At 38.4% G+C, this 27,277-nt stretch overlaps 1 protein-coding gene across 11 annotated transcripts in view; it reads left to right on the top strand.

Moving 5' to 3' along the window:
• The window catches only part of LOC122829151 (teneurin-3-like), a 314,256-nt gene that overhangs the window by 196,371 nt on the left and 90,608 nt on the right, over nt 1-27,277 (top strand). For all 11 annotated transcript variants that reach the window (XM_044113478.1, XM_044113472.1, XM_044113474.1 and 8 more), the window contains 8 exons: nt 1,095-1,159; nt 6,991-7,110; nt 8,802-8,885; nt 9,949-10,073; nt 17,703-17,952; nt 19,740-19,841; nt 20,685-20,879; nt 24,962-25,162. In XM_044113478.1, the coding sequence (XP_043969413.1) occupies nt 1,095-1,159; nt 6,991-7,110; nt 8,802-8,885; nt 9,949-10,073; nt 17,703-17,952; nt 19,740-19,841; nt 20,685-20,879; nt 24,962-25,162 (1,142 nt within the window). The remainder of the gene's footprint in view (nt 1-1,094; nt 1,160-6,990; nt 7,111-8,801; nt 8,886-9,948; nt 10,074-17,702; nt 17,953-19,739; nt 19,842-20,684; nt 20,880-24,961; nt 25,163-27,277) is intronic.

The following is a 27,277-nucleotide window of genomic DNA, read 5'->3' on the forward strand; positions in this document are numbered from 1 at the left end:
TGGGTCTTTTGCAGTAATCACAGCAGTGTCGGATTGCTCATGAATCAGCTCTTTTCAGCTCCATCCACAAATTCTCAATAGGATTGACATCTGGGCTTTGAGTTGGCCACTCTAGAAGAGTTGCTCTGTTGTCTTTGAACTACTTCTGTGCTGCTTTTGCTGTATGCTTAAGTTTGTTGTCTTGCTAGAAAATACATCATCCAAATTCTCTAGAAGAAATAATATAAAGCCCCCTCTCCATTGTCGAGTCTCACTCTAGCATATTAACATGGTTCAGATCTATCCAAGTTGGGTTTCTCCATTGGCATCATGTTCATCACAGTTTGGGTGTGATCGATACGTGGGGTGTCTCAAAGAAGATGTGGTCGCCGTTCCAATCTTGATGGCCAGCTTCTCTGAAACCTCTTGGTTTATTTGTTTGTTGTGCTTTGGCCTGTCTAGTTTATGCTGTATATGACCTTTAATTAATAAAAGGTTTGAAGCTCAAAGTTTGACTATGAAGTTATTGATTTGCAGCTTTCCATCTAGCCAACTAATATGGTCTCGTCACATATTAAATCTGGTGGTTAAGGTTTTGTTGTTGACATAAATCTACGGGCCAATCAACAAATGCTGTTTGCTGCCAAACAGCATTTGCTATGTGGTATTCATTTGCCTAACCACAGTTTGCCCACAATTTGCCCTTTCTACAAGGGCATAGTTGGGAGACCACATGTGGATACCTCTAATCTACCAAAATAAGGATTTGGTGTGACTTAGCCGAAGCCTGGATTTTTTTCTAACCCATTTTCTGATTAGCACTTTTCAGTGAGTTGTTTTTAATATTTTGTTGTCTTCATGTTGTAATAATAGCAGGTTTTACTGTTGACACAACAGACCAGAATATTTGAGAACTTCTAGTCATGTTTTGTTTTAACAAAGGTACTTGCCTATTTTCATGAGACATGTAAACTATAATAACATTTCTAATCCTGTTTATGATACATAAAATTGTGCCATAATTCCAGCCATAGTCTTGGTGCAATAACCTTTATATCTTTCTTACAGGAGGTGACAGTGTGACATTAATCTTTTTCTTCCTTATATGTCCTCAGGTGTACAGCCCTCAGTGCAGTTGGTCTGTCTGTACTTCTCTCTGTTCTGCTCTGCTACTGCATAGGTAAGATGAAACAGTCTTCGTCCTAATACAAAACACACAACTGCAACCCAAACAAATATATAAAGGGAATGGACAGTGCATGCACACATCTGCTTATCTTGCAAAGCACTGAACCGCATGCTGCCAACGGCCTGCAAATTGACATATGTGAGTGTGTGAATGTGGGCTGGAGTGTGAAACCATTTGGAGTTGTCAACAAGACAAGAAATGCTCTATATAACCGCAGCCTTATTTCCCATTCTGTCTGTCCTTTGTTAAGTCCACCTCATCTTTCTTCTGCTCTTGAGTTTCATCCTCTCAGGCCCCAGCTGTATTCTACCATTCATCTTCTCTTCCTGCTGCCGTGGTTGGTTGTTACTTTGTGCTGTGAAACCAAACAAACATCCAGGATCTCGCTTTTCCTCGGTGGTACCTTCCCGTTTTCTTTTGTCATGGCCTTTCTTCTTAGTGTAGTATTCTAGGCTAATATGTTGGCCTGACAAGATTACTGCCTACTTATCAAAATAACGTTAAAGCCTAAAATTCAGATACACACAGATTATTTATGTGTACTAAATGTCAAAATAACAAAGGGTAGACTTTTGTTTGTTTTTTTAGATGTTCTCTGCAGTTTATCTATGTGGTTTTCACATGGCGTTTGCCGCAGTATTAAATTCATTGGAGTTGATGCAGCAACATTATTTTCACATGATGTCTTGTCTGCCTTTGGCAATGAAACAAAGTTCGTCCATTAAACTTTGAAGAGTCTTTAAATTTATATAACTGACATTTGCTGGTGCAGCATTGATATTTCAGCCTTTCCAACAGTTCAGTCTGGTTGGCTGTAGTCACTATTAGGTTGGGACTGAATTGTGATGTCTAATAATATGATATTTCCTCAGTAATTACTGCAGGTAACTGATCTCAAAAACATTTCTACTTTTGATTCAGATGATTGGGATTGATTGTATGTTTTTATTGTTTCTCTTTTATCCTTGCAATTGGGATTTTGAAGCTTGATAATAATGTGTAGGTTCCAGCCAAAAATGAAAAAAGACTCAACAGAAATCCAGGATTTCAAGATAAGGAAAAGAATTGATCTCTTCCTGCTCATTGCTTTAAATGGTCAGGAACTTTTGGGTCGTTTTAGCTTGTTTGTGACACAGACTTGAAGGATCAAAATAAAATGAGTCAAAGAAAGATAAAAGTGGTATTTATTTTAAAGGTCGTTGATTCCCAGAATGAACCAAACCAATTATGATCGCCGCTCAGACGGTCCTTGAACTTAAAAATCTCTTGCCTTAGGCTGTTATGTGTGTATGTGTGTGTGTGTGTCTCTTAATGTGTATGTCTGGATGTGAAGCAAATGTGTCCGTATTTCATCAGCTATATCGTTGGGTGTGTTGTAGGCTCCCTCGTGCAGCATTGTTATTTTTTTTTCTATTGAAAGCATCTGTTGAGGCTTTCCTGGGATTTTATGGTTGACAGATGCACACACTCTTGACACACCAACAGACACATATCTGTTTCACACACTGGTGAACACACTCATGTAAAAACAGATTTATGCAGTTATCCGTACACTACAGAGACACAAGAGAACAGGTGAGAGATTTAAAACCACGCACATGAACACAAACACAAAGAACAAGTTATGCTCTTGAGGGGGGTGAACATTTTGATTGGCACATGCATTCAGCTCAAAAACACACACACGCGCGCACGCACGCACACAAAGAGGGAGAAAAAAAGAGACTAAAAAAAGAGACAGAGCCTCTGGTCGAGGCAAATTGACATAATGACAACATTTGATTCATTTTTTTCATAGCTGCGTTTGTCTGTGGTTTATGCAGTGTGTGTATATGTGTGTGTCTTCCCAGAGGCCTCTGTAAAAGGTGTATTTGAGTTTGCATGTCCCCTTTATTCTGAGTAACTGGCTTGTTCAATTAATTTGTTCTTTCTCAACAGTAAACAACTGTTTTATGTTGAAAATGGACAAAAGTGGAAGTTTAAAAAATCATCAAGTAATTCCAGATAATAAATTATCCACCCATCCATCCATCCAACCTTGAAAAATGTTTCTATTTGACATAAGTTTCTTCGCATTCATAAAAACTTGCGGTCTATATAACTTATCTGCACATAAGTTTAGTTATATCCCAAGAAAAACACAATTATAGCAAAATCTAGACTTATTTCATGTGACTGAGGTCAAACTGTTGTGTTCACAGCCAAACAGACTTTAAAAAGAAACTGGAAGAAGAGTTAAAAGAAAATAAACAATATTAAAAAAAAATCTAAGAAAGAAGTGGCCACAATTTATCCAGAAGTTATTATAAACAAACCTCTTATTTAATTATATTTTCAAAGTCAGCGGTTGTATTGATGCTCTTTGGAAAAGAATATAAATAAAATTTTAGTCCATTTTTTTCACATGAACAACTATTAAACAAAATTCTCATGACAAGAAATGTTTCAAGATAAATGATAAACGATATGATAAAAACCCGTCTGTAGTATCTCCATTTAAAGACACCTACATCAAAGTGTTACCGTTTTTTAACAGTTTACTGAATGATACAGATATCATTCAGTAAACTGTTAAAAAACGGTAACACTTTGACAAAGTAACGGTAACACAGTTACTTTGACAAAGTAAAAGTAACTGAAACAGGAAATTCCTAAAAGGTACCAAAGGTTGTGTGATTACTGACCAACCATGCTTAAAGGAGAGATAGGTGGCGCTTTTTCTAATGATGACGGGCAGTGTATTACAACTATTATAAATGATTTGTTTGTTCATTCATTCATTCATTTATTCGTTAATCCATTAGAAAGAAATGGCAACGTGTTAAACATTTTTAAATTTACTGAGAGCATTCGTGAACCTGTTAGTTCATTCATTCATTCATTTGAATCCGTATGTAGATTTAACTAAGCAGAAATTTAATCTGAAAATGTGCTTAAAAAAGGGCTCCATTGGTTACAATCTAGTTACCATTACAGGCCAGTTATCATGGCCAGTAATCCTCTTATTTCCTCCCTCTCAAACAAACACACACACACGCCTACACACACACAAGTCTCTGTTTATTACCAACCATGGCTCTGTGCTCCTGCCCTCACCTGCGAAGAGTTAAACCTACCTGGAGCTGCAGGACTTTAGTGCAGCTCTGGGTAATTCACTTATTTTCAAAAAGTGAATTTGGAATAACACAGAGGATTCACAATGGTTACTGTCTTTGCTAATGTTCTCGTGTGGAATCGGCTGCCCTTTCAACACCACATGATCAAAGCCAAACTGATTTGCTTTTGGTTCTTTTGGTTCTTTTGGTTTTCTTTTGATTTTCCTGTTCAAGAAAAGAGTCAGAATAAACATCTGAAGTTGGAGTACCTCAGAGCAGCCAGTGAGGCACCTTGTCTCTGTAAGGAAGAGCTGATTCTGTACACCGACTTGATATTTTAAAATGACAAATGTTTATATTGACCTTCCAGACCTACACTATAGGAAATGATTGATACAGTTAATTGCTTTTTAATCATACACAGTGCAATGCTGTGTATGATTAATCTAATTTCAGATCATATTTCCAGTAAACATGCAAACACAACCCCCCACATTAAGGATCACTTGGTCTTTTCACATCATGCAAGTCAATCCTTCAAGATCACAGGCCCTGTCTGCTCACACAGCATGCAAAGGTTGTGGAAATAAAGGATTGTTGCTTATAACATGAACCTTTCACCTGATCACTGATCAGGTTATGTCCTGCTTTTCAAATTGCATTCACTGCTTTAAAAACAGGCAAAGTTACTGTGCACTTTTCCCAGCATGGTTTATCTGTATACCTTCATTTCCTCGCATTTACACCTTTTCAACACACTTTTTACAGCTACAGAAAAATAGAAGAAGCAAAAAAGGATGGAGTGTAACTGCAGCTTTAGCATCAGAGAGCAGTTCTTGATAACTACTGTAAGTCAGTATATGCTGAATTACACACTCCATTCTTGCACTTGGCACCTCTCTGAAATGAAAGCAGCCTTCTTTTCTAGGACCTGAGAAAAAGAGAGCTGGTACCTTGAAACAAACACAATTAGTGGCCAATATGTGTCACTTTATTCTGAACAGCCCTCGCATATTTAACCCCTCCTTTCAAATCTTTTGCGTATTGTTCAGTAGTGTCCCGTCAGCGTGATGGTTTTGGTCAGGCCTGTCAGTCGCACATTAGTTCTTTTTATTTTCAAGAACAGCGATGCCATTGCACATCTCTTGCACTCACTTGCTTTTCAACTGCACATCAGGGGAACTCAGTGGGAAGTATCTTCCAGATGGACAACGTGTGTTTCTGTCTCATTTAATCTTGCCTGAATGGGAGACACAGTTATTTTCAGCCATTATTGTTGCTTCATATTAGAGCCATCTGTTGCAATGCTGTATACAAACGGTGCTACTTTCAGTGATTTCAGCAAATGCGTGAGAAAGTTGGTTGGTTGTGTGCGCTACAGCTACCTTTGAGGAGAGCAATTCTCTTAGTGCACATGGAGCAATTAACTCCTAAGATAAATTGACTCTGTCTAAAGCTTAATTATCGTTCCAACCTTTTCAGGGTATGTCCTTTGAAGAGTAGTGATAAAGCTTACAAAGGGCAGAAAGGTAACATGCAATGCATAGAGTGAAACAGAAAAAGAAACAAGTGACTCTGTTCATCATGTGAGGTTGTGGCCAGAAGGGGGTAGTTCAAGGTCAACACAGGATGCACTAAAAATATGCAATTTATTAAAAGAAAAGTATTTAGCCCAGTATTTTCAGACATAAGGAAGCAGGTCTTAGTTGGACAGCTCTCTGTACAACACACACAAACCTAGTAAAAGGAAAGTGCACCTTTTGTTCTTTTCAGCTCCAATTTACTTTCTTACACTTGAGTACTTGATTACTCCAAAAAAAAAAAAAAGCCTACAAGAAGGTCACTTTCTTTGCACCTTGACTGTAAATAAAGGAAAAGACTTCTAGAAAAAGGCAAACCAAGTGATGGATTAAAAATTATAAACTATTTTTCAAACTGATCAGATAATAGTTGATAACAGTTTTTCTTTTCTTAGCACTTCAGCACAGAAAGTGAGATAACAAATGTGTTTCCAAAGAAACAGGGGAGGCAGAGACTCTCCAGCGATTCATCTTTAAATTTCATAACATTACTGATATTTCTCTACATGTGGTGGAAACTTTGACAAGAGTTTTTTTTTTTTCTGGGTTCATTGTGCATGTAAAAGGTAGGTCAACTAATTATTACGAAAAAATAAACCCATGCAGGTCCAATTTCTGAATTTTAAAGGTCATTGTCATTATCAGTCCAATAGAATTAGACTGGTCATGTTGAGCTTTCTTAATGATATGAACAAAAGCATGTAAACATAGACAAGAGAAAATAGAAATTCAGTGTTTTATACTGCTGGACTGACAAGGCATAGCAGAACAACACAGCCCCTCCCTGATGCTGCTTTTTCTTAAATGCCAAACTGAGTCGACTCTTCATCAGCGGACAGCAGAATTCATCATACATAATGTTCTGCAGAAGGGAATCCTAGTTGGAAGTGAGATGCGTGTGATTGAACGGAAATAGACCTTGCGGGTGTGGATGGTTCTGTGCGATCTGATGGGTACAGAAACACTTTTCTCCCTTTTTGTTCTTATCGTTCCATTTCCTCTCCACACTGTTCTCCCTTTGCAATCATTTTGTTCTTCTCTTCAACCCATCTCTCTGTTTCTCTTTTGGCCTTTGATTGTATTACCCTCCACTGTCCTGTCTGGCCCTCCCTCTGCTTAACCCTTTTGTTTTGCTTCGCCTCTGCAGCTATGCACTTGTTCGGTTTGAACTGGCAGCTTCAGGAGAGTGAGAGCTATGGAGCGTTTGAAAACGGAGGAGGAGGAAGAGACACAACTCCCAACACCTTTGTACTCTCTACAGACAATGGTGAGTTCAGCTGCATTTAAACAGTTTCCTCTTTGTTCATACAGGGAGACTAATCAACGTTTTCATTTGAACTAATCTTCGATATGAACTAAAAAATAAAATTTCACCAGAGGTTTATTTGGAAAAACATCTGCCTGTTGTGTTGTAATTTTACTCATTTTTAATTAGTAATGATGCAACAGCTGTGATCTTATCAGCCAGATCAATGCATTAAATTGTTCCATTTAACAGAGGATGGTTTCTCTCCACAGTCGCCACATGCTTACGCAGGAGGAGGGATTGCTGTCACTTACAGAATCTAATTGCTGAGGCCATCTTACACCGGTTGCCATTATAAAATCAGATGACTTTGATTGTTTTGAGTGATAATAAGCACTCAGTTTGACTCTAGCTACTTGAATCCAAAAGTGAGAATATGATTGGATTATATATTTATTAGCTTTGCCTGTTTGATTAGATGTTAACAAAAACAACAAATAAGTGAATCACATTTTAGTAACTAACTGCATTTTAATGTGTAGAAGTGGTGAAGATAACTTGCAGGCTTCCCTAATTGTCGCATGTTAAAAGTATATCTACTCTAAGCTTTACAGAGCACATGTCAGAAATTAGATAATATCCAGTGAGAAACTGTTGTGGATTAAAGGGACAGACTGGTTCAAAATAACACAAACTCAACAGCAGTCCAGGTCTGTTAGAAGGTATTAAAACACTTCTGAATGCACAACCTGTCAAACCTAAAAGCAGGCGGGGTAGCGTGGTAGAAGACCACACCAGGGGCCACCACTGTTTACTAAGAAACCAGTACAAGTAGAGGTTTGGAAAAGTGGTTCATGGTCCTATGAATCTCAATTCAGATGAGACATTCAGACAGTAGGCCCTGAATTTGGCATAAACAACATAAAAACAATTCTGCTTTGTATCAATTGTATCTGGCGGCATAAGGGTGTCCAGGATATTTTCTTGGTTCGCGAGATGAGCTCTGAAAAAATAAATAAAATACCACAACGTGACATCTGCTGATTATGTCCATCCATTTGTACCTATCTTCTGATGCCTACTTCCAGCAGGATAAGGTACCAGGTTATAAAGATCAAATCTCCAACCACTGTTTCTTGCACAATTTTGAAAATGTGCCAGAATTAAGGCAGTTCTGAAGCACAGGGGGAGGTTAACTTAATGTCAGCAAGGTTTACCTAATACAGGGCAGGTGAGTATGTATTAGAAGGACTGGATGAAATTGAAATACATTTGGAACGGTTTTGTCCTACTGAATACAAAAGAGACTTCAAATGTGAGCTTTTTTATGCAGAAGGATAATTGTTACCATATTCCTATTTGCTGTGTTTCCTCTGTAATTATTAGAATTCACATCTTAATTGAATTGATCAAAATAAAAGAAAAGGACTAGAGATGATGAAACATCCAAGCATATTACACAAATTTCCCAGTAAGCTATTTTGTTGGATCACATAAAAGTTTAAAGACTCTGTATAAGAATTGGGTGATCACATTTTTACAATCACTTTCCCTGATGGGCTGAATATGCTGTGTTGCTTTGTAGATCACTTTTTCCATCCACATGTCTGAAGTTTGAAAGACCCAGAGCTGCTGCCTCTACATGCTTTACATTAAATGTGTTTGTATCTGCTTTAACAGGTTCTCAGCTGGGTGTGTTTTTGACTTTGCAGGCAAGATGTTTCTTCTAGAGAACAACACCATAGATACGGGAGAGTCAGACGTGGGGAAGCGAGTCATACAGGACGTCCCACCAGGTTAGTTTTCACAAAAGCACACATGGACTGGAAATCTGTTACATGGAGCCATCAGTATTTCTGCAGTGTGACTGCTGCAGATTCTGAATATCTGAATCAGTCTGATCGTTGGATCAATAGCTATCTGAAAAAGTTTTGTCATTGCCAGATGGTCAGTAGAACCTTTACCATGAAAAACAAGACCCATAATGAGATGTGTACTTTGTGGAAGAGTAATGTACCCGGTCATAACGTAGCAGAATACTGTGACTTCCATCACATAAGTCTCAGTTTACACACTGACACACACTGTGCTGTACGGCAACGCCTCAAAGTGACGCAGACTACAAAAATGTCACAAGACAAAATTCTCTTCATTTAAAAGTGACTGCAGCTTAATTTTCCATTCTTCTAGTCAGTTCTCACTTATTAGTGATAAATATCTAACTAGTTACATGCAGTTGTGTTATTTAATTAAAACCACAAAGTATGTGTGGTTCATTACAGCTATTATAGAAAATTTGTAATTAGAACTACCTCTCCACCATCACAAATTGTATTAAATTCAATTACCTTCTGTAAGTTTTGTAAACAAAGTTTGTTGCCTTTCCACTCCCCTGGAGTTCTCACTGTGGGGACTTGAGGTTGACCTCATGCCGTGACGACACTGATCTAATTATGACTTCAGAATCAGATGAAGATAGAAGCTGTTTCCCTTCCAACGTGAGAGGATTTAATTTCTCTGATTTTAACTGTTTGTGCTGTGAGATTGTAATTTAACATTGAAATATAGTCAAAAAGATTGATTCAAATTTAGAAAAGTTCAAATGTAACTTCATAAAATTAATTGAATTTGTGGGTCACACTGAACAAATGGATTACAAAGCTTAAAAAATTACTCCCAACAAAAAATGCAAATAAGCAAAAAAAATCTAATTCTGTGATAATTAAACTATTAAGAGTTTCCTTGTTTTTTACAACCCTTTTCTCAATATTTTGTTCATTTAAATACTGTCTGCACAGTTTGTTTGATACGTGAATCACAGTTAAATGACTTTTCCTCATTGTTTGTTTCCTATTCAAGGTGTATTTTGGAGGTCCCAGCTATATATTGACCAGCCACAGTTCTTGAAATTCAACATATCAGTCCAGAAAGATGCACTGGTTGGAGTGTATGGACGGAAAGGCCTCCCACCATCACATACACAGGTTGGTCACCTGGACACCTCAGTCATTAATGGATGTGTCCTGTAAAAACTATTCTGCTTGCATGTAGTGATGAAATGTTTTTACACTGCTTTAGACTGAGCCTGATTCTATCTTAATGAAGAAAAAAAATTAAGCTACTGAGGATTTAAAGGAAAAACGTTAGGCCTCCTCCCAAGCATCACATTGAGGTTCTCGTTCCTTCCTAAATAATTCTTCATCTTCACCTCAAATCAACAGCTATACGTTTGAAATGTCAAGAACAATGAGTTATTCAATTGAGATTGAACCCAGATACTCATCAAAGCTAGCTCTATAATGGATAAAGCAGACTAACACAGCATTAGCTGCGGGAACGGCTCTAACCTCAGTTTATAATTTGCAAACCATGCTTAAAACACCATGTCAGGAAACCAGCCAGTTTATATAAGAGCTACCATTTTTAGAGAAAAACAGTGATCAAACATCCAATTAGAATCATGTCAGGAACATGCTGATGGCTACAAGAAATGTCAAGTTACTTTTTAACATGCTGAGTGTCATTTAACCAAAACTTAGTGGGGATGTTTGTATAAATATGCTTCAATTTGGATTGATACATTTGACTGTGTGGGGATTAGAGAAAATCCACATTAAATCTGAGAGCAACCAAACACTTCAATCCTCCCTACTCAACATTTGTTGAAGATTTAGTATGCAAAATTTTCACTTTGCTTAGACTCTGAAATCTCTGAAGACTTCCAGTGTGGTCCGCAATCTGAAAAATTATGGGATTTGATTTCATCTGAAAGTATGGAAAAATACAATATAAAGTATAGAAAATATTTGCCTTTATAATTCCTACCCAATTACTTAAATCTTGTGTTCTATCTTCCTTTTTTTATGTCCTTGCTTCACCTTCCTTCACTTTTTCCCATCCTTCTTTTTTCCTTATTTCATCCTTTATCATTTATCATTTCAATCTTCCTTACTTGTGACCCTTTTTTGCTTTATTTTTTTCTCATTTTCTTATTTCTTTCCCTTCTTCTTTGTGACATTACTTTTCTTCCATCTTTTTATGTTTCCCTCTGTCTTTCCAGTTGTCCTTCCCTTCCTTAGTTCTTTTTTCCTTTGGTGTTTTACCTTTCTGTCCTTCATTGTGTAAAAAAACCCAGGTCTATCCCTTGAGTTTCTCCCTTTTTTTGTCCCTTATCTTCCTCTTTCCTACCTCTTGTTCCCCTCATCCCACTCTTTCATACAAATCCTCCCTTCATTGTCTTTTCTTTCTGCCCTTCACTGAAAATGTGACAGCAGAGCTTATGGTCTAATTTGGGTTCTCCACAAAGACGGATCAAATCCACACTAGAAAAACACAATACTGCTTATTTTAAAATGCTTCATGTTCAAGATGGTTTGCTTTAGTGAAAGACATTTTAAAACATTGAATCATCTTACATATGCGCTTTCAGTTGTGCTATGATTGAATAAAACTGAAAGAGGAAACATTAAACTGTGTTTCCTGATTTAGTGGATTGGAACTCCAGGGATGTCAGGCTGCAAAAGCAAAGCATAGTTTGGGAATCATCTACATTTCAGCCCTTTGGAAAAAAGATTAGCATTCCTATCAGTGTTAGTGTGCTTCTTCTCCATTTCCCACACTTCTCCTGCTTAGAGTCATTTTGTGCATTAGGGAAGAAAAGGAATTTCATGGTTACTTATGTTGCTGTGTCTGAGATGAAAACTTAAACAGATATGTTAACGCAGAATGCTGTAAATGACTACATGCTACTGATCTGACTATAAACATGAAGCAAAATGAAGCACATTTGAAGAATACTTAATCAGTACTTCACTTAAAACTGAACTTCATCTGGAAAAGATTAAGGGTGTTACAGTTATGCTGGTCATAACCCTAAACTAAGGTAACTGCCAAATAATTACCTCCTCCCCCTTTCTTCTTGTCGAGCCTGGATTCTGTCTCAGCTGACATTGGATATGAGCCAGTGTACACCCTGGATAGGTCTCCGTTTCACCACATGGCCATTACAGGCAGACATTCACCCACGCACACCGACATGCAGGGACACAGGAAACTCCCAGTCCACACAGAAAGACAGGCATAGTCACAGCCAGAATCATCTAATGTGCAGGAACTGGTGCTAATCGCTTCATCTGTGTTCCATCCCTCGACCCAGGTACCACGAGCAATAAGGAATACGAAGAGTCAGTGTGAATTCATCAATATAACGGTCACATTTTGAAACCGCTTTAAGAAAGAAGTCATGTTGAATATGGGAACGTAGCAGAGGAAACCTCAGCGACAGCTCAAGCTTTGTGTTTTCATCTGTATGTCTCACAATGATTTCGCCACATCAGAAAGATGACTGCTGCTGATTTGATGCCGTGAACAAACATCCAAGCCTTCAGTGATTCATTCGACCTTTCATACGTTTAACAAACACCAGAGCTTCTTTCAAAAAAAATAAACAAAATAACAACCCCTCTCTCAAAATGTCAAACCCTCCAATCTTTTTACTGAGTTCAGGTTAAATGTGTTATGCGGTTTTAGTTAAAAGGAAAGCTGAACAGCTTAATTTGCCTCTTTATTTGATGCACTTACATCTGTGTGTGGCCAAAAATAGTTTCCCACAGCGCCACTCCTAATTCAGTGTTGGCGTATTCCTAATGGATAAATAAGCATATACGTCCTTGCCCTCAGCAAATAGCCAAGTTCTCATTATTCCTTCTAAGTTTTCAGATTTAAGCTTTTAAATATAAAACTTTCTTTAAAAAAAAACTTAACAGTTTCCATCTGCTTTGAACTTTTTGATCCAAAGATTTAAACCAAAAGAAATGTTGGTTTTGAATGAATTCACACGCAAGTAAATGCGCAGCTAGTCAAATCCAAAAGCACCGAAGGCATAACAAGTAAACCTTTAGAGAAGCAACGCAGTTTAGTGTTTGATGCCATATGTATAAATGGATTTAGATTTACAGCAATGTTAGATATGCTTCATCTCCAGCTGTGCTTTTTGCTGAGGGGCTTTAGTTGCAATTAGATCCACATTTCTTGTAAGACACGTTTCATAGTTATATTTTATAGCTAATTGTGGTTTTTTAAAATTGTCTCATGTAAGTTTGAAATGTTCCATCACTGGTGGCACTGCTCTGGCCTTGAGGCAAAAAAAACCACCATACTAAAACCCTATTGTTTTAAAGGTGGAAGATGGAGGTACGGGGGAATGCAGTTTTTCTCCTTTTTGCTAACAGATTCTTTGTTCTTGGAGCTCAGCTCATCATGGCCGCTTTACGTTCCGGTGGTGGAAACGTGATTCTCACCTGGGACTCTCAGTTGCTTCAGAGTTACTGTGACTGCTTCTTTCACAATTGACACGCCTTGTCCTTAGTGATATCTGTTTTACTGGTTGATGTGTCATTGTCAAAGTAATGCAGTTTAGTTCATTTCAGTTGTATTTATATCGCATCAAAACACAAGACAAGATGTCTCAAGGGACTTTACAGCACAAAACAAGTCCATTTTCTATTTAATACAAGTGCTGTGAAAAAGATTACTTTAGTTTCCCTTTTTGTCACATATAAATGTTTCAGATCATCAAACACAATTTACACTTTATTGTTAGACATAGAAACCTGAGTAAATACAAAAAGTAGTTTTAAAAGGATGATTTAATTTTCTAAGGGGTTAAAAGCTTTCCAAAGCAACCTCGCCTCGTGAGAAAAAGTTATTTCCTCCTAAATCAAGTAAGTGATTTAGTGATGTTGCCTTGCCAGCAACAGCTGCCATCGAGTGTTTATGAGAAGTGGTAATAAGTGGTTTTCATCACCATGGAGACAGTTTTATTCCTCTTTGTTGCAGATTTTTCTAAATGAATATTGTTGGGGTTTTCAATTGCTTGCTTAAGAAATTCAGATGTGGACTTTCTGGTTTATGTTGAATTATTGTCCTGAGTCTGATGACTGGAGACTCTCCCTGCGAAATGTTGAGAATAGATCAGAGTTCTCGGTTCCATTAGTTACAGGAAAACGTCAAGATCCCAAAACTGCAACGTATTTGACTGTCAGATTGTTGTTTTTTTCAAAGTGTTACACCAGATGTAGCAGGACAAGAATCTTCCAGAAAGTCCCACTTTTATGTTATCACAGAATTTTGCCTATTATTGTTACATTAACAGTGACCTTACCTGAGAGAAGTGATGACTACAGTGCTTTCCATGCTTTCCAGATTTCTCCTGTGAGTGAACAATGCAGTCTTGGAGTAGTTCTGTTAGACCAGCAACTCCTGGAAAGCTTTTCCACTGTTTCATTTTTGTTTTCCATTTGTTGATAATAACTCTTAGTGTGGTTCCATTGGGTCTCAAAGCCATTGAAATAAGTTGGTAGCCCCTTCCAGACTTATAGTTGTCTGTGACTTTGTTTCTTATGTGTTCTTAAATCAATTTTCCATTTACTCAGGTGATCAGACACTTCAAGTATTTTTATGTAAAAGTTTAAAACATTGAAATGTGACAAAAACAGCAAAAGTAAAACAAGTCTGTTGAGCAAGCATTTTTCCCAACACTGAATTCACAAATAAATTCAGTCCAGATTGATTCAGTTCATTCTGATACAATTCATCCTACAATAGGAGTAAACTATGCTTCAGTTAATCCAGCTATAATACAATACAATGAGACAAAGTTGGTTATAAAATGCCAGTTAATAATAAGTTGTCTCTAGAAGCCCTTTGAATCGAACTGACTAATTAACTTTGCAGCAATCCCACATTCTATAAATAAGCTATGGATAAGCGGCCATCTGCCTTCACTGACTGGAAGTGAAGGGGGAACCCAGAAAACATGGAAGCACTGGGCATGAGTACATTCATTGGGAAGGAAAAGGAGAAGGCAGAGCCTTTGGAAGCAAACACACAGAGAGTAGAGAGAGTAAAAAGTTGTAAAAACAGGTGGTGGTAATGTCCTCCAGCAGTTGAATTCCATAGCAGCATAGCTCCAGAAATAACCCAACCTAATAGTAACTTAAGCCAGTCTAACTATAAGATTTATCAAAAAGGAAAGTTTTAATCCTAGTCTTAAAAGTAGACAGGGTGTCTGCCTCATGGACTAAAACTGAGAGCTGGTTCCACAGTTGTAGCTGCCGCCAATTCTATTTTGAACTAGGAATCATTGGTAAACCTGTAGTCAGGCAGGGAAACTAACTTTTTACACTCTGTTGATGCGATTATAAGTCAAGATAGAATTTTGACCATATCCTTATTTTAATATGTATTTTCCAGCTTGAAACTGCATCTCTTCATACAGACTTAAGCATTTAGGTTGATGCATAAGTATTTGTTTAGAGGACTGTGTGGTCTAAGGAGATTAACACCAGAAAGTAAGGTGTGCATTATTATTAGGCAGCTTCTACTCTAAAGGCAAAATGACGTACGGTACACAAGAAGAGATTTATCTTACTTCAAAAAGTACATCCCAGGGCATGCTGTGGTGGCGTAGGGGATAGCGTGACCCACATTTGGAGGCCTGGAATCCTCGACGCGGCCGTCGCGGGTTCGATTCCCGGACCTGACCGACATTTGCCGCATGTCTTCCCCCTTTCCTGACAGCCTACTGTCATATAAGAGACACTAGAGCCCACAAAAGACCCGCTGGAGGGGGAAAAAAAAGTACATCCCATCCATCCATCTACATCCACTTATCCCTGCTGGGTTGTGGGGGGCCTGATGCGTATATACACTGATCATTGTGCAAGAGGACAAGGCAACACAGAGACAGACATACAGGACAAACAAAACACCTAAGGACAACGTTAGAGAGGGACACATGAACTTAGCCATGATTTTGGACAGTTTTGATAAGACCATCTTTGTATGCAGGGAAATCCTCCATCGCATGAAGTTAATAACGCCACTGTGTGACTACCCAGCCTGTGTCACTAACCAGCCTGTGTCACTAACCAGCCTGTGTCACTAACCAGCATGAGTAACTTGCTTGGTAGTTTTAACCAGTTATCTCAGCTGATAAATCCTCTTCCAGTGTAAATGGCTGGTTTGGTTGAGATTATTGGAGGTTTTCAGAAATGATGACATAGCTACAGATTATGATGTTCCAGAAACATATGTCGCCTTGGTCAGACTGTGATTTATCTGTGTTCTTTAAATAAAACAGAACAGCCACTGTCATGACCTAGCTTCAATTCCCACAGCATAGAGACTCAAACCATGCGTAAAAGTTAGAAAACAATGGTTTGTCTTTTCTAAATATAACATACCAGATCAAGATGGTTCCATGCTGAAGTTTAGAACTTAAACAAATCAATTGTATCATTGAATCAGTCATCAAATACGCTTAAGGGAAAGCCAACTTCTTCCCCATTGTTTTGATGGGAAGATTCACTGAAAATATATTTTGATATTAGAAAGATGTCGCTGATTCAACTGGCCAAATCGATGTTCATCTGTTCCTGACTGGAAAGCATAAACATGCCAGCAGATCAGATGGAATAAACACAAAACATGCAGCTTGCAACAATTCTTCAAAACCTCACTTCTTTCCAGCCCGGGTCACCAATTTTCTTTGTGTAATTTTCTTTGGGTTTCTGGTTTGTAACTGAGACTCTTTAAAAGAATCACATTTTTGATGTGAATCATTACTTGTTACAATTTCTGTTCAGATATTTAGGTTAATTCAATCCAACCCTTCACATTCCAGTCTAGACATGCACTCACATTCAGATTCAAGTACATACAGTACAATACAATCCCTTTTACTGTGTAGCACAGTTAAAGTCAGTAGAGAATGTAATGCCATTTGGTAAAAGTTGTTTCTCTAAAGAGCCCCAGCATTGTATTCAGACACTTTGCAGCAATCCCTTCTCAAACATGTGGTGACGGCGAAGAGTTACCACTCTCTTTTAACACCAGAACAGAATTGTGTGAGCCCTTTTGAATGTGCTAACACCTTCAGACTGCTTTGCATTTTAGACCTTCATACCATATAAATGTTGGATGATCCTGAGGAGCTCATTGGACACTCCAGAAGATTAGAAAATCTTCTGCATTGTGTTTCTATCAAAGTGATCATAGACCTTCATACAGTATATGAAGACAATCATACAAGTCCAAGAGTTCCTTCACTTAAAAGCAAAGTGATGCAGTGTGTTTCTCACAGGCTCTTTCATTTTTAAAAGCGTCTTGCTTACATTACATCCTTTTATTGTAGAGTTTGCATACAATCCTTTGGTATTTGGTCAAACGTCTTATGCAACCTTCCACAAGCATTGCTGGACTTTGGATGATTCCCCATGACAGATGGTGTTTGTATGTAAGTGTCTTACTCTCACCTTTCAAGCCCAAAAATTACTTTGTGATGGAAAAACCAAAGCTGAAGGACTTTCTTGTCTGTCAGTCATTATGGTAGCCAATCACTTTGGTGATAAAAGTCTTTTAAATCAGTGGTATTCTCAGGCTTGCAACAATTCCCCCTTTTAATTCTAAATGCAACAGTGGTCACTATCGCCAATCACTTCAGTTTTAATTTAATCAGAACATAGGACAGGCCTCCTAAACTTAACATATTTGTCCCTGAATGTTCATCATGGTGAATGATGCTTGTATTTCTGTGTGTTTGTGTCTTCCAGTATGATTTTGTTGAGCTACTGGACGGTAGTCGACTCATTTCCAAAGACAAGCGAGCGCTCAGTGACGCAGACTCTATGTATGCGTACATCGCCGGTTTCCACGAGGAGGAGCCTGGCGCTCGACACACGCGGTCCGTCAACGTGCTGGAGGCCGGCTTCATCCAGTACCTGGACACAGGAATCTGGCATCTGGCATTTTACAATGATGGACGAAACACAGAACAAGTCTCCTATAATACAATCGTCATAGGTAGGATCTACGTGCGTCTTTGAGTGGCTGCTTCCTTTTGTTAGCCTGGCTTTTTGTAAACTAACCTTTACGTTTTCAGTATATTTTTTATTTCAAAGAGTCACAGCAGCCTGCAAAGAATTGTTTTAGGCAATAAACGAGTGTTGAAGGGTCCTTCACAATCTCTCACTCACCCATTGAAGTGCATATAAAAGGTCATGGGTGTTATGTCATACAAACGTCTCATCTTTGATTAAATATCTACTTAACTACTGATCAAAGCAATGTTCACTGGAACCTGTTGATTTTATATTGCAGTGGCACAATGGAGGATTTTCTACTTTAATATCTCAAAACCCAATATGCCACAGGAATAATAAAATGTGTTGTTGCTATTGTTCTGGTAAGCTTGTTCCAAAATTGGCTCAATGACGTAAAGGCTGAATTTATTCTTGTGTAGCGCTTTTCTGCCACAAATGTGAGTTTAATTCACATCCCCAGCATGAGTTAGACCATGGTCCTCTCACTTTTCATAAGCAAGTCTTCTGAAATAACTTAAATGCTGGCAGATTTAGCTTGACTATGTTTGAAATTAGGATTTAATCAGTGTTAATGTGATAAAACTGACTTCATAGTTTTAAAACCAAATACTGTATAAAATACAGAAGAACTAAGACTAAACATTTCCTGTTTTCACTGTCATAGGATTCCTCATGTAATTTATATTTAATATTCTGGCACACTGTAATGTAGAAGTGTCTTTGGTCATCCTGCTGAATTTCACTCTGTCATTGATTATTTTTTGAACAGAAGAAAATTGTTCACTGCCCGTTTTTATGTGAATGTTGTCCAAACTGTAAATCTTATTTAAATGACATCCTGCTGAAGGTTCTAACGTAAAAAAAAACAGCTCCCGATTAGATGGCACTCTGTTCTTAATTAAAAAATAGAAATTGCATAGCTGAAAGTAATAAAGCTAGGAACAATTAAGCTAAACGCCAAGTGCTATTCCTATTGATTCACTTACTGTCTGAAGTAAGAGATTCTTACTGGACTTGCACCCTTTGAATATCACAAAAAATGCTCTTTCATCTGAAATATTTAGAGCAACAGCTTCCTTATATTTGAGGTAATTTTAATGGAAACGGGAGTAAGCATTGCACAAGAGTACAATCATTTCTGCTCATTCCTTATAGCAATCAATCTGCTAATTACTGATAGATAGATTTTAATTGGACTTTTCTTGCAGCTTTTCCTGTGGGTATGATAAGACTATAATCAAAATCTCTCAGCAGTGCAAATATAAATATAAGTAAATATTGCTTTTTGTTACAAAGTAAGTTAATGTGGTTATCTGCACAATATTCTGAAATCATAAATTGCCAGCACAAAAACTGAAACCACAAACACAAGATGTGCCATCTGCTGATTGCAGACTGTGTACTGTATGTGCTCTCCGATTATGTGCATGTGTGCTGCTCGTACACATATGCAGCTGTGTTTTTTTTTAAAACACACACACACATACACACACATTTACAGGTCTTCATGGCCGGTTGTACTAGTCACATAAGAAGAATAAGAGCCAGCGAGACAGCAGGATAATTGGATTTTTAAATGTGTTGATGGGGCCGACTGGCTGTAACAACAGCAACCACAGTCGACTGGTTTTCTATGCAGCCTCACTCTGTTCGTGTTATTTCTTAAAATATTCAGTTTCATTTCAAATCTACCTAATTAATTTTCACAACTAAATTCTCCCTTTCTCTTTCTTGCTCTCTCTCTCTTTCTCATATTCACTTAATCAGAGTCAATTATGGAGTGTCCTCAGAATTGTCACGGAAACGGTGATTGTCTCTCAGGAATATGCCACTGTTTCCCGGGATTTCTGGGGCCTGACTGCTCTCGAGGTAAATGCTCATAGAAAAACACTCAGCCACCCACGGAGAAGCAGTTATTGTTCCGAGATTGTTATCCCAGCAGTAAACGTGACCCGCGCACTCCGAAGGCTGCGTCGGCTGCTCTGTACACTTGCCTTTCCATTTTCACAGCCTTCATGTTCCCTGGGTTGGGGATCAACTTACTGCATATTATTTTAGACACACCTGTTTATATCTTTTTGCATAGCCTAAAGCCAAATGGAACCTCATATATCACAGGTCAAAGGCACCCCACAGCTATTGTATGAAATATCAGGAAACTTTGTAGCAAACTCATCTTGTTCTTTCTATTTGTGTAGCCTGGACAATAATCTCCCCTTATGCTTTTATTAAAAAGACAGTGCTGATATAAAAGTGGAGGAGAGCAGTTACAGGAGCCCAGCTGTCACAGGAGGAAGAGACCAGAAATAAAAATTGTGTTTTTTCAGGTGCAACAGTGCTTGAAAATAGGACAGTGTCAGAAAGTGTCTTGGGCTGATGTGTGGGGGATTATAATAGAAAATAATTGGTGTGTTGAGCATTGTTTGGCGCCGGTGTTTTCTGGCCTTGTTTTTACCCTGGATTCATCAATCAAGTAAGCAAGCTGTTCGCATCTCAAAGGAATAATAGAATTATTTTACTCACACAATAAGAAAGGTAACTATAAATATTCAGACAAAAGCTGCTCAAGGCCCCTGGAGCTGTTTATTCCGTTTAAATCATAAATTATTCAGATTTTGACTAATTGCGGATTTTGGTGGTTTACAAAATTTTGTTCAGGAGGGGGTGATTTACTGCCTGACTAAGTCATCTGTCTCCATGTATCTAATTCAGCTGCCTGCCCAGTCCTGTGCAGTGGGAATGGCCACTACTCCCGTGGCCGCTGCCAGTGCTACAGTGGGTGGAAAGGCACTGAGTGTGACGTCCCGACCAACCAGTGCATTGACATCAACTGTGGAGGACATGGCATCTGCATGATGGGAGCCTGCATCTGCAACACTGGTTACAAGGGAGATAACTGTGATGAAGGTAGGAAAAAGAAGCCCACCAAGGCAGTGGTTTTGTTGGTATTTGCTTATTGGTATTTGTATAGATATGTAATAAATGTTCAACGTAAAGCAGGAGCTTGTAACTTTTATTTAAAAAAAAATAATAATAATTGCTGAAACTGTCACTATGTTGTGATAGCTGATAACCCGTGAAGAATTTGAGCTCCTCTTCCTTCTCCCAGTGCTAATTAGAAACAACAGGAGAATGGTCTTTGCGCTGTCAATCATGCTCATGTATCTCTACTACACTACAGTGACTTCCCAGCAGTAGAGTCCGCCTTGAATTACAAGTCTAGTTAGCATAACTACTGGTGACAGGAAATAAGTGGTTTTTCCTGGAACTGTAATTTATTGTTTTGTTATGATCACATTTAGCAGCATTTACACAAGCTTAATTGACAGCTAAAATGCTCCTCCTGGCTCTGATTGGTTGCTTTTGTCTGGGGTTGGTGCATTTCTTCAGATGGCAATAGTCGCTTAGAGAGGAGATTGACTTTTTATATTTTTTACAGATTGTCTCATATTACAGTGACAGTTTAAAAATTTTTTATATATGAAAGTTACATACTGCAGTTTTAAAGTAGGGAACAACTATCATGAGTATTCACATTAGAACTTGAAGCATTCTGTTGTTTGACATTGTTAAGGGGAATCTACCTCACAACTGTCAACACAACAAATCTTTGAAAACCCACATCCAGACTCTGTTCTCTACATCACTAATGCATCAGTTTGTGAGCTGTTCCTAACTCACTTAAAAGGCAAACCATGAAATTATTTTCTAGACACGCTCATCAAACAAGATCTTTACTGAAGACAATGTGCTAAGGCCAACATCAAGGTAGACCAGAGTGGAAAAAACGGAACGTACTCTTCTCAGCATTTAACAGCGATACTCCCCCTCAGACTCTTTACCAAGCTGAGGGATCTGAGACTGAACAGGCAGCAGAGAACACTGGTATTCAGCTGCTTGTTACACTGGGGAAATTACAGTGTGGGCACCTTCCTTGCTTTTCTAACATAGGATGGGTTGTAAACCCTCTGGTGTCCTGACAAACGTATAGGGGGTTTACATCTCTAGTAAAACACAATTGTGAGGTTTGTCGATCACGCTGTATTTCTAAATCTTATATCTGGTCTGCAAGCCTAAAGAAGGAAAGTGGAGTAGAATTTCATCTGTTGGCAGGCAGACAGCCACTCTTAAATTTTAAAACACGCCTTGAACTTCGCCATATTTCATTGCAACCAAAGACTTCACTGCAAAGACTGTGTATGGGAGAAAATAATTTATTTATTCTGTAAGGACAGCAACCCCAATGTAGCATCAGCATCAGCATTTTGTGAGAAATGATTGACGTTAGGCATAAGATATATAATTTTGTAGCTGGTATGCTAAGTACTGAAACACTGAAAGGTTGACCATCCTGTCTGATGTATAACAACGATGTACCTGTGGTGAAGGTAATCAGCCTCAGCCACCTGAGTGTCTATTTTTACAGGGACAACTCCTCATCCACACATCCTGGTGCTCTGGTGTTCACAGGTTTGTCACCTGACAAAGACAGGAGAGAAAAGTTAAGGTCTCCGTGGCAATTCCTAAAATATTCTGTACAATCACTACAGAGCGTGTTCTGGACCCAGGGATTGACTTGTGATTCAGAATCTTCTTCAGCTGAAGATCAGAAAGCCCTGCAGAGAGTGGCCAAAGTAGCAGAGTGCTGCATAAGATTAGTCCTAGCATCCCTGCAGGACATTTTCCTCCAACACTGCAGGACCAGAGCAATTACAATCATTAAGCAAATCTGTTTTCTGCCTGCTGAACTCAGCCGAATAGTTCCTGTGCCTGATGACTTGAACTGCAAGAACACATTAAAGCTTGTTGCTACAGATTATTAGGCTTCTTTATCAGAATGTGTCCACCAGCCACAAGCATTGTAGGAACAGTTAACCACTTTGCTTCATGTGATATTTTGTTAATAGCTGCCATAATAATAAGAATATCATTCTACTCATCTTTTCTGTAAGGACTTCATCAATGCAAAGTGACAATTTAAAATGTTAAACTTCTAAAAAAAAAAAAAAAGATCCCAGTTAAACATTCTTAGGTTTATGAAGGTTAGCATTAGCCCACCTAAGTGCTTTCCAACTCCTGGGTGGGATAAAGGTGCATTGTTAATGTAATTAATCCCTTGTTAGTTTTCACCTTTTCTCCCTACATGAATTTGACCACCCAGTGGCTAAATACATAACAGTGCAGATTTAAAGCTAATAATCTGAATGACCTATGCACACCTGCTTGAGTTACCCCTGCTGAAAAGTAGCTTATTAAAATGATAATGTTCCAGCTCAAATTAATTTACTCTAATCTGACATACAATTACACATCAGTGGTTACACTACAGTTGCTAAAAGCTTAGACAAGCTACACGGTGTACATTACCGCAATTTAATCGCAGCCAGTTGACACTAATTTGGCATTGCCTGCACATACGGCGCGCTACGCAGGTTCACAAACAGACGGCAGAGTGACTTTATATTCAAGACTTTAAAGAGTGCATAAAAGCAGACATAATGAAGATCATTTATAGGAGGGGTGAAAGCAGTTTTGGGTGATGAGGTGAGTTAGGTTTATAACTGGATGTGTTTGCTCTGCGTTCTTGACAGCATTGATTAAGCATTTTCATTTAATCGCGTCTTCTCAGATCTGCGTGTTCATAAATGCAACAACATGCACAGGAGTCTGACTTCTAACACCACCCCAACTTCATTTGCCCTTCTCCTAAGCCACTGAGCTACACAGTCCAGTCACTCTGGACACCACCTTGGTCGTAATGTTGATTCAAATCAATACTCTCTGTTAGCTACAGAAGTCGTTTTTAATTTTTATTGCCATTTTTCTGCAATGTCAGGTAGTTTAAATGAGCCCTTAAACAAGAAGAAAAGTTCTTGTACATATTTCCTCTGTTATGCTGCCATTCTGTGTTTAACAACACACTTTACAATGTCCTGGAGGTTTCGTGCAGGCTTCCAGTAGAGGTTCCCATTTCTGTTTGATCACAGACAGACATAAACCGACTCTTAAAAAGGAAATTAGCATTAATGGAACAGTTTGTGTTAACAAATTCAGGATGCAAATTACTGGAAACTCATAACATTTATTATCTCTAAAATCAACATATCAGGACCAGGATCTCATAAACGGCTTAAACCACCTTCACACTGATATATCTTGCATTGGATTTTCTGCAGTTTATAGAAATAATGCTGCTTTTATTAAATCATTGCATTACCTCCACATCTGAAACCATAATAAATTATGATCCACAGCTAAGCCAGACATACACAGGTTTTTTGGAATAAGTTTTGAATTTAAATTATTCTTTTTCCATAATTCATGTCAGTTGAAAAGGTTTGTTCAATAAACAAACAGGATAGTGATTGAAGGGTTGCACAAAAGCAGCCAAAACAAGCCAATCAGAGACATGGAGTAGACATAAAAAGACCCTCACAGATTGAGCCGTCTCCATTTTTATTAGCGTCGTGGCCTAAAGTTTTCAGCTATGCATCCTGCGTCTTCATGTCTCTATCTGGGATGTGCAAATTGAATAATCAACTGGATGAATGTGCTCAATTTATGTTTTTTTTATGTCTGTATTTAAATAACGGTTCAACAAGCAGAACAGATTTAATCACAATGACATGACATGCAGAAGCTAAATTTGCACATTTAATTTAAAAATTCCATGTAACATGTCGATCACAAGTGTAGCGTTTGTCTTTTCAGGAAAACTAATCTCAAACTGTATGAAAATGCACAAATCACATCCTGGCAATGAAAGGCGGGTTTTATCCAAGTATGCAAAGCGTGCTTGTGCACTGGTGTTTTTCTTCTGCTCACATTTTAGGCTGACAACTAGAAAAGATTTTCAATGATGTCTGGTCTCTTGCTTAAAAATAACTTATGTTCTCGTTACAATATCAAAGGAAAATTAAAAATCCTACAGCACTCTTTCTCAGCAGTGTCTGTTAAATTAGTAATCCCTTCTCCCCATCTTTCTCCAGTGGACTGCATAGACCCCAGTTGTTCGGCCCATGGGGTGTGTATCCACGGCGAGTGCCACTGTCAGCCGGGATGGGGTGGAGCCAGCTGTGAGATTGCCAAGGCCTTGTGTCCAGACCAGTGCTCTGGCCACGGCACCTACAACGCAGAGACCAGCACATGTGCCTGCGACCAGAACTGGACGGGATCAGACTGTTCTCTAGGTGGGGTCATTTCCAATGAGCTAATATTTACAAATAAAAAATAAACAATTGTATATTACATTTTATGACTGTGCTACTTCACAAACTATCCACATTAAATCAGATATTGTCATTTTGTTCTGTGCAGCTTTTGTACTACAGCTGTGGAGTGGTATATTTCTGGGATGTTTAAATAATAGCATACACAAAGATGAATTTTGCAATATGATATGTGCATAATGTGATCAGACGCTTGTAGTCCTAACAGCCTGAGGCAGAAAGCTGCGTCTCTGGTGGTTCTGCCTTTGATGTTGTGGTACCGTTTGTCTGCTGACGACGGTTCCAGAAGTTCATGGAGAGGGTGTCAGCAATCTCTGGCAATAATCAGAGCCCTGTCCCTTCTGCGGTTCTGAAGCAGATCCAAGATGGAGGGAAGGGGCACTACAATCACTTCCTCAGCTCTTTCACATAATATTTCTCAGACGTTTTAAAGAACCATCTTAACATAACATGGAAATAATGTAAAACATACAATGTAATGAGTCAGTGCTAGATATGCAACAATAAATTAAAAAGAAAAAATTGCAATTTACTTATGCTTTTGTAGATACCCCCACACACACATTCATACATATAGCTTTAGTGACATTTTTAACTTTGATTCAGACATCACTGTCTGAATTAAGATGCTTCGCCACGATTAATGTATGAAGTTTGGTGTCAACTGGGAAAGATGAAAAAAGTTCATACTAATTTTGATCTGAATGAGTATCTTAAAAATCCCAAATTTTCTGATTATATTTGAAAATTAAATATTTTGACAACCCTAACAACCACGCATGACAGATTTGATGCGAGACAACTGAAGTGTTAAGGTGAGATTTTCTAGTAGTGGTTGAAGCGAGTTAGCAAAGGAAGGCAGTCAAGTGTAACAGAGAGCAGCATAAAAAGTAGCTTAGATGTGTTTCTGACTTTTATGTTGAGCATTTTAAATATTTTTTCCAGGAATAAAAACTGGATGGTACTTCTTGTTTTCTCTTCAGCAACAGGATCAAAGCAAATATAACCTCTCATGCAACCGTTATCTATGTCACATCTGTAAAAGTAGATAAATATCTATTTTAATTATATTTTTTTAAATCTGCATCATTCCTGACTTGCTGATATGGTCATTTATTGTTGTCACAGCTCTCATGGCTCATTTCTGAAAAGATAGCAAGGTTTAATTTCAATGTAATGTTAAGCTTTTTTTAACTATTATCAGGACCGATTACTTCAAATATGCTCTCAGTGTCTCTACCGTGTTTGGAGATGGAGAGAGGAGAAGCAGTAAAAAGGGAAATAAAGCAGAGGAAAACTGAGGAAGAATGCAGATCAGTAACAGATGGCATGACATAAAAACAAACAAGAGGAAGGGAGTGTGTATGCGCGCTCTCACTTCTGTTTGTGTTGCCTCAAGCTGTTATAGCAAGTATTGTCAAAACCATCAAGCACACATCCAATTAAGTGTTGTGTCTTAGTAGCATGCACACGTGCATACATCCTGCACTGATACAATATTACTTTTGGTGTGCTGTTGACCTTTTCCTGAGGATCTGTCAAAACATTGAAATACGCAGCCATCAAACACACATGTGTGGATAGATACATTGACATTCAACCTAAGGCACTTCAGTCCCTTATCAGAGTTTAGCAGTGTGGCATATAATCTCTCTTTCTTTGACGCGGACTCACACAGACAGCCACGCTAACGCAGGCTGTCTGTGGGAGAGCCACATGGCCGCTCACAAACACAGCTGAGTTCACACTGCCGTGCTTTTGTTCTATATCAAGCTTTTCTTGACCAGGCTTTCATTTGGTCGTTGGATATAAACACACACACACACACACACACATGCACAAATCAAAGTGAAATCGCAGACAGCGAAAGTAACACATAGCCTCAGTGTCCAGACTCAGACAGTCCTGACCTCTGGAGGCATGGCCTGCACAAGGTCTGACAGTCTGCTGTCTGCATAACCTCTACATAAAGGAAGCTGTGAGATGTTCCGCCCATGATTGGAGTTTTTTGCCCAGAACATCCTAAAGACTACATGGTGCTATTGGATTGAGAAAAATTGGACAGCAACTCAAGCT

Source organism: Gambusia affinis, linkage group LG04 (genome assembly GCF_019740435.1).
Source record: "Gambusia affinis linkage group LG04, SWU_Gaff_1.0, whole genome shotgun sequence".
NCBI lineage: Eukaryota > Metazoa > Chordata > Actinopteri > Cyprinodontiformes > Poeciliidae > Gambusia > Gambusia affinis.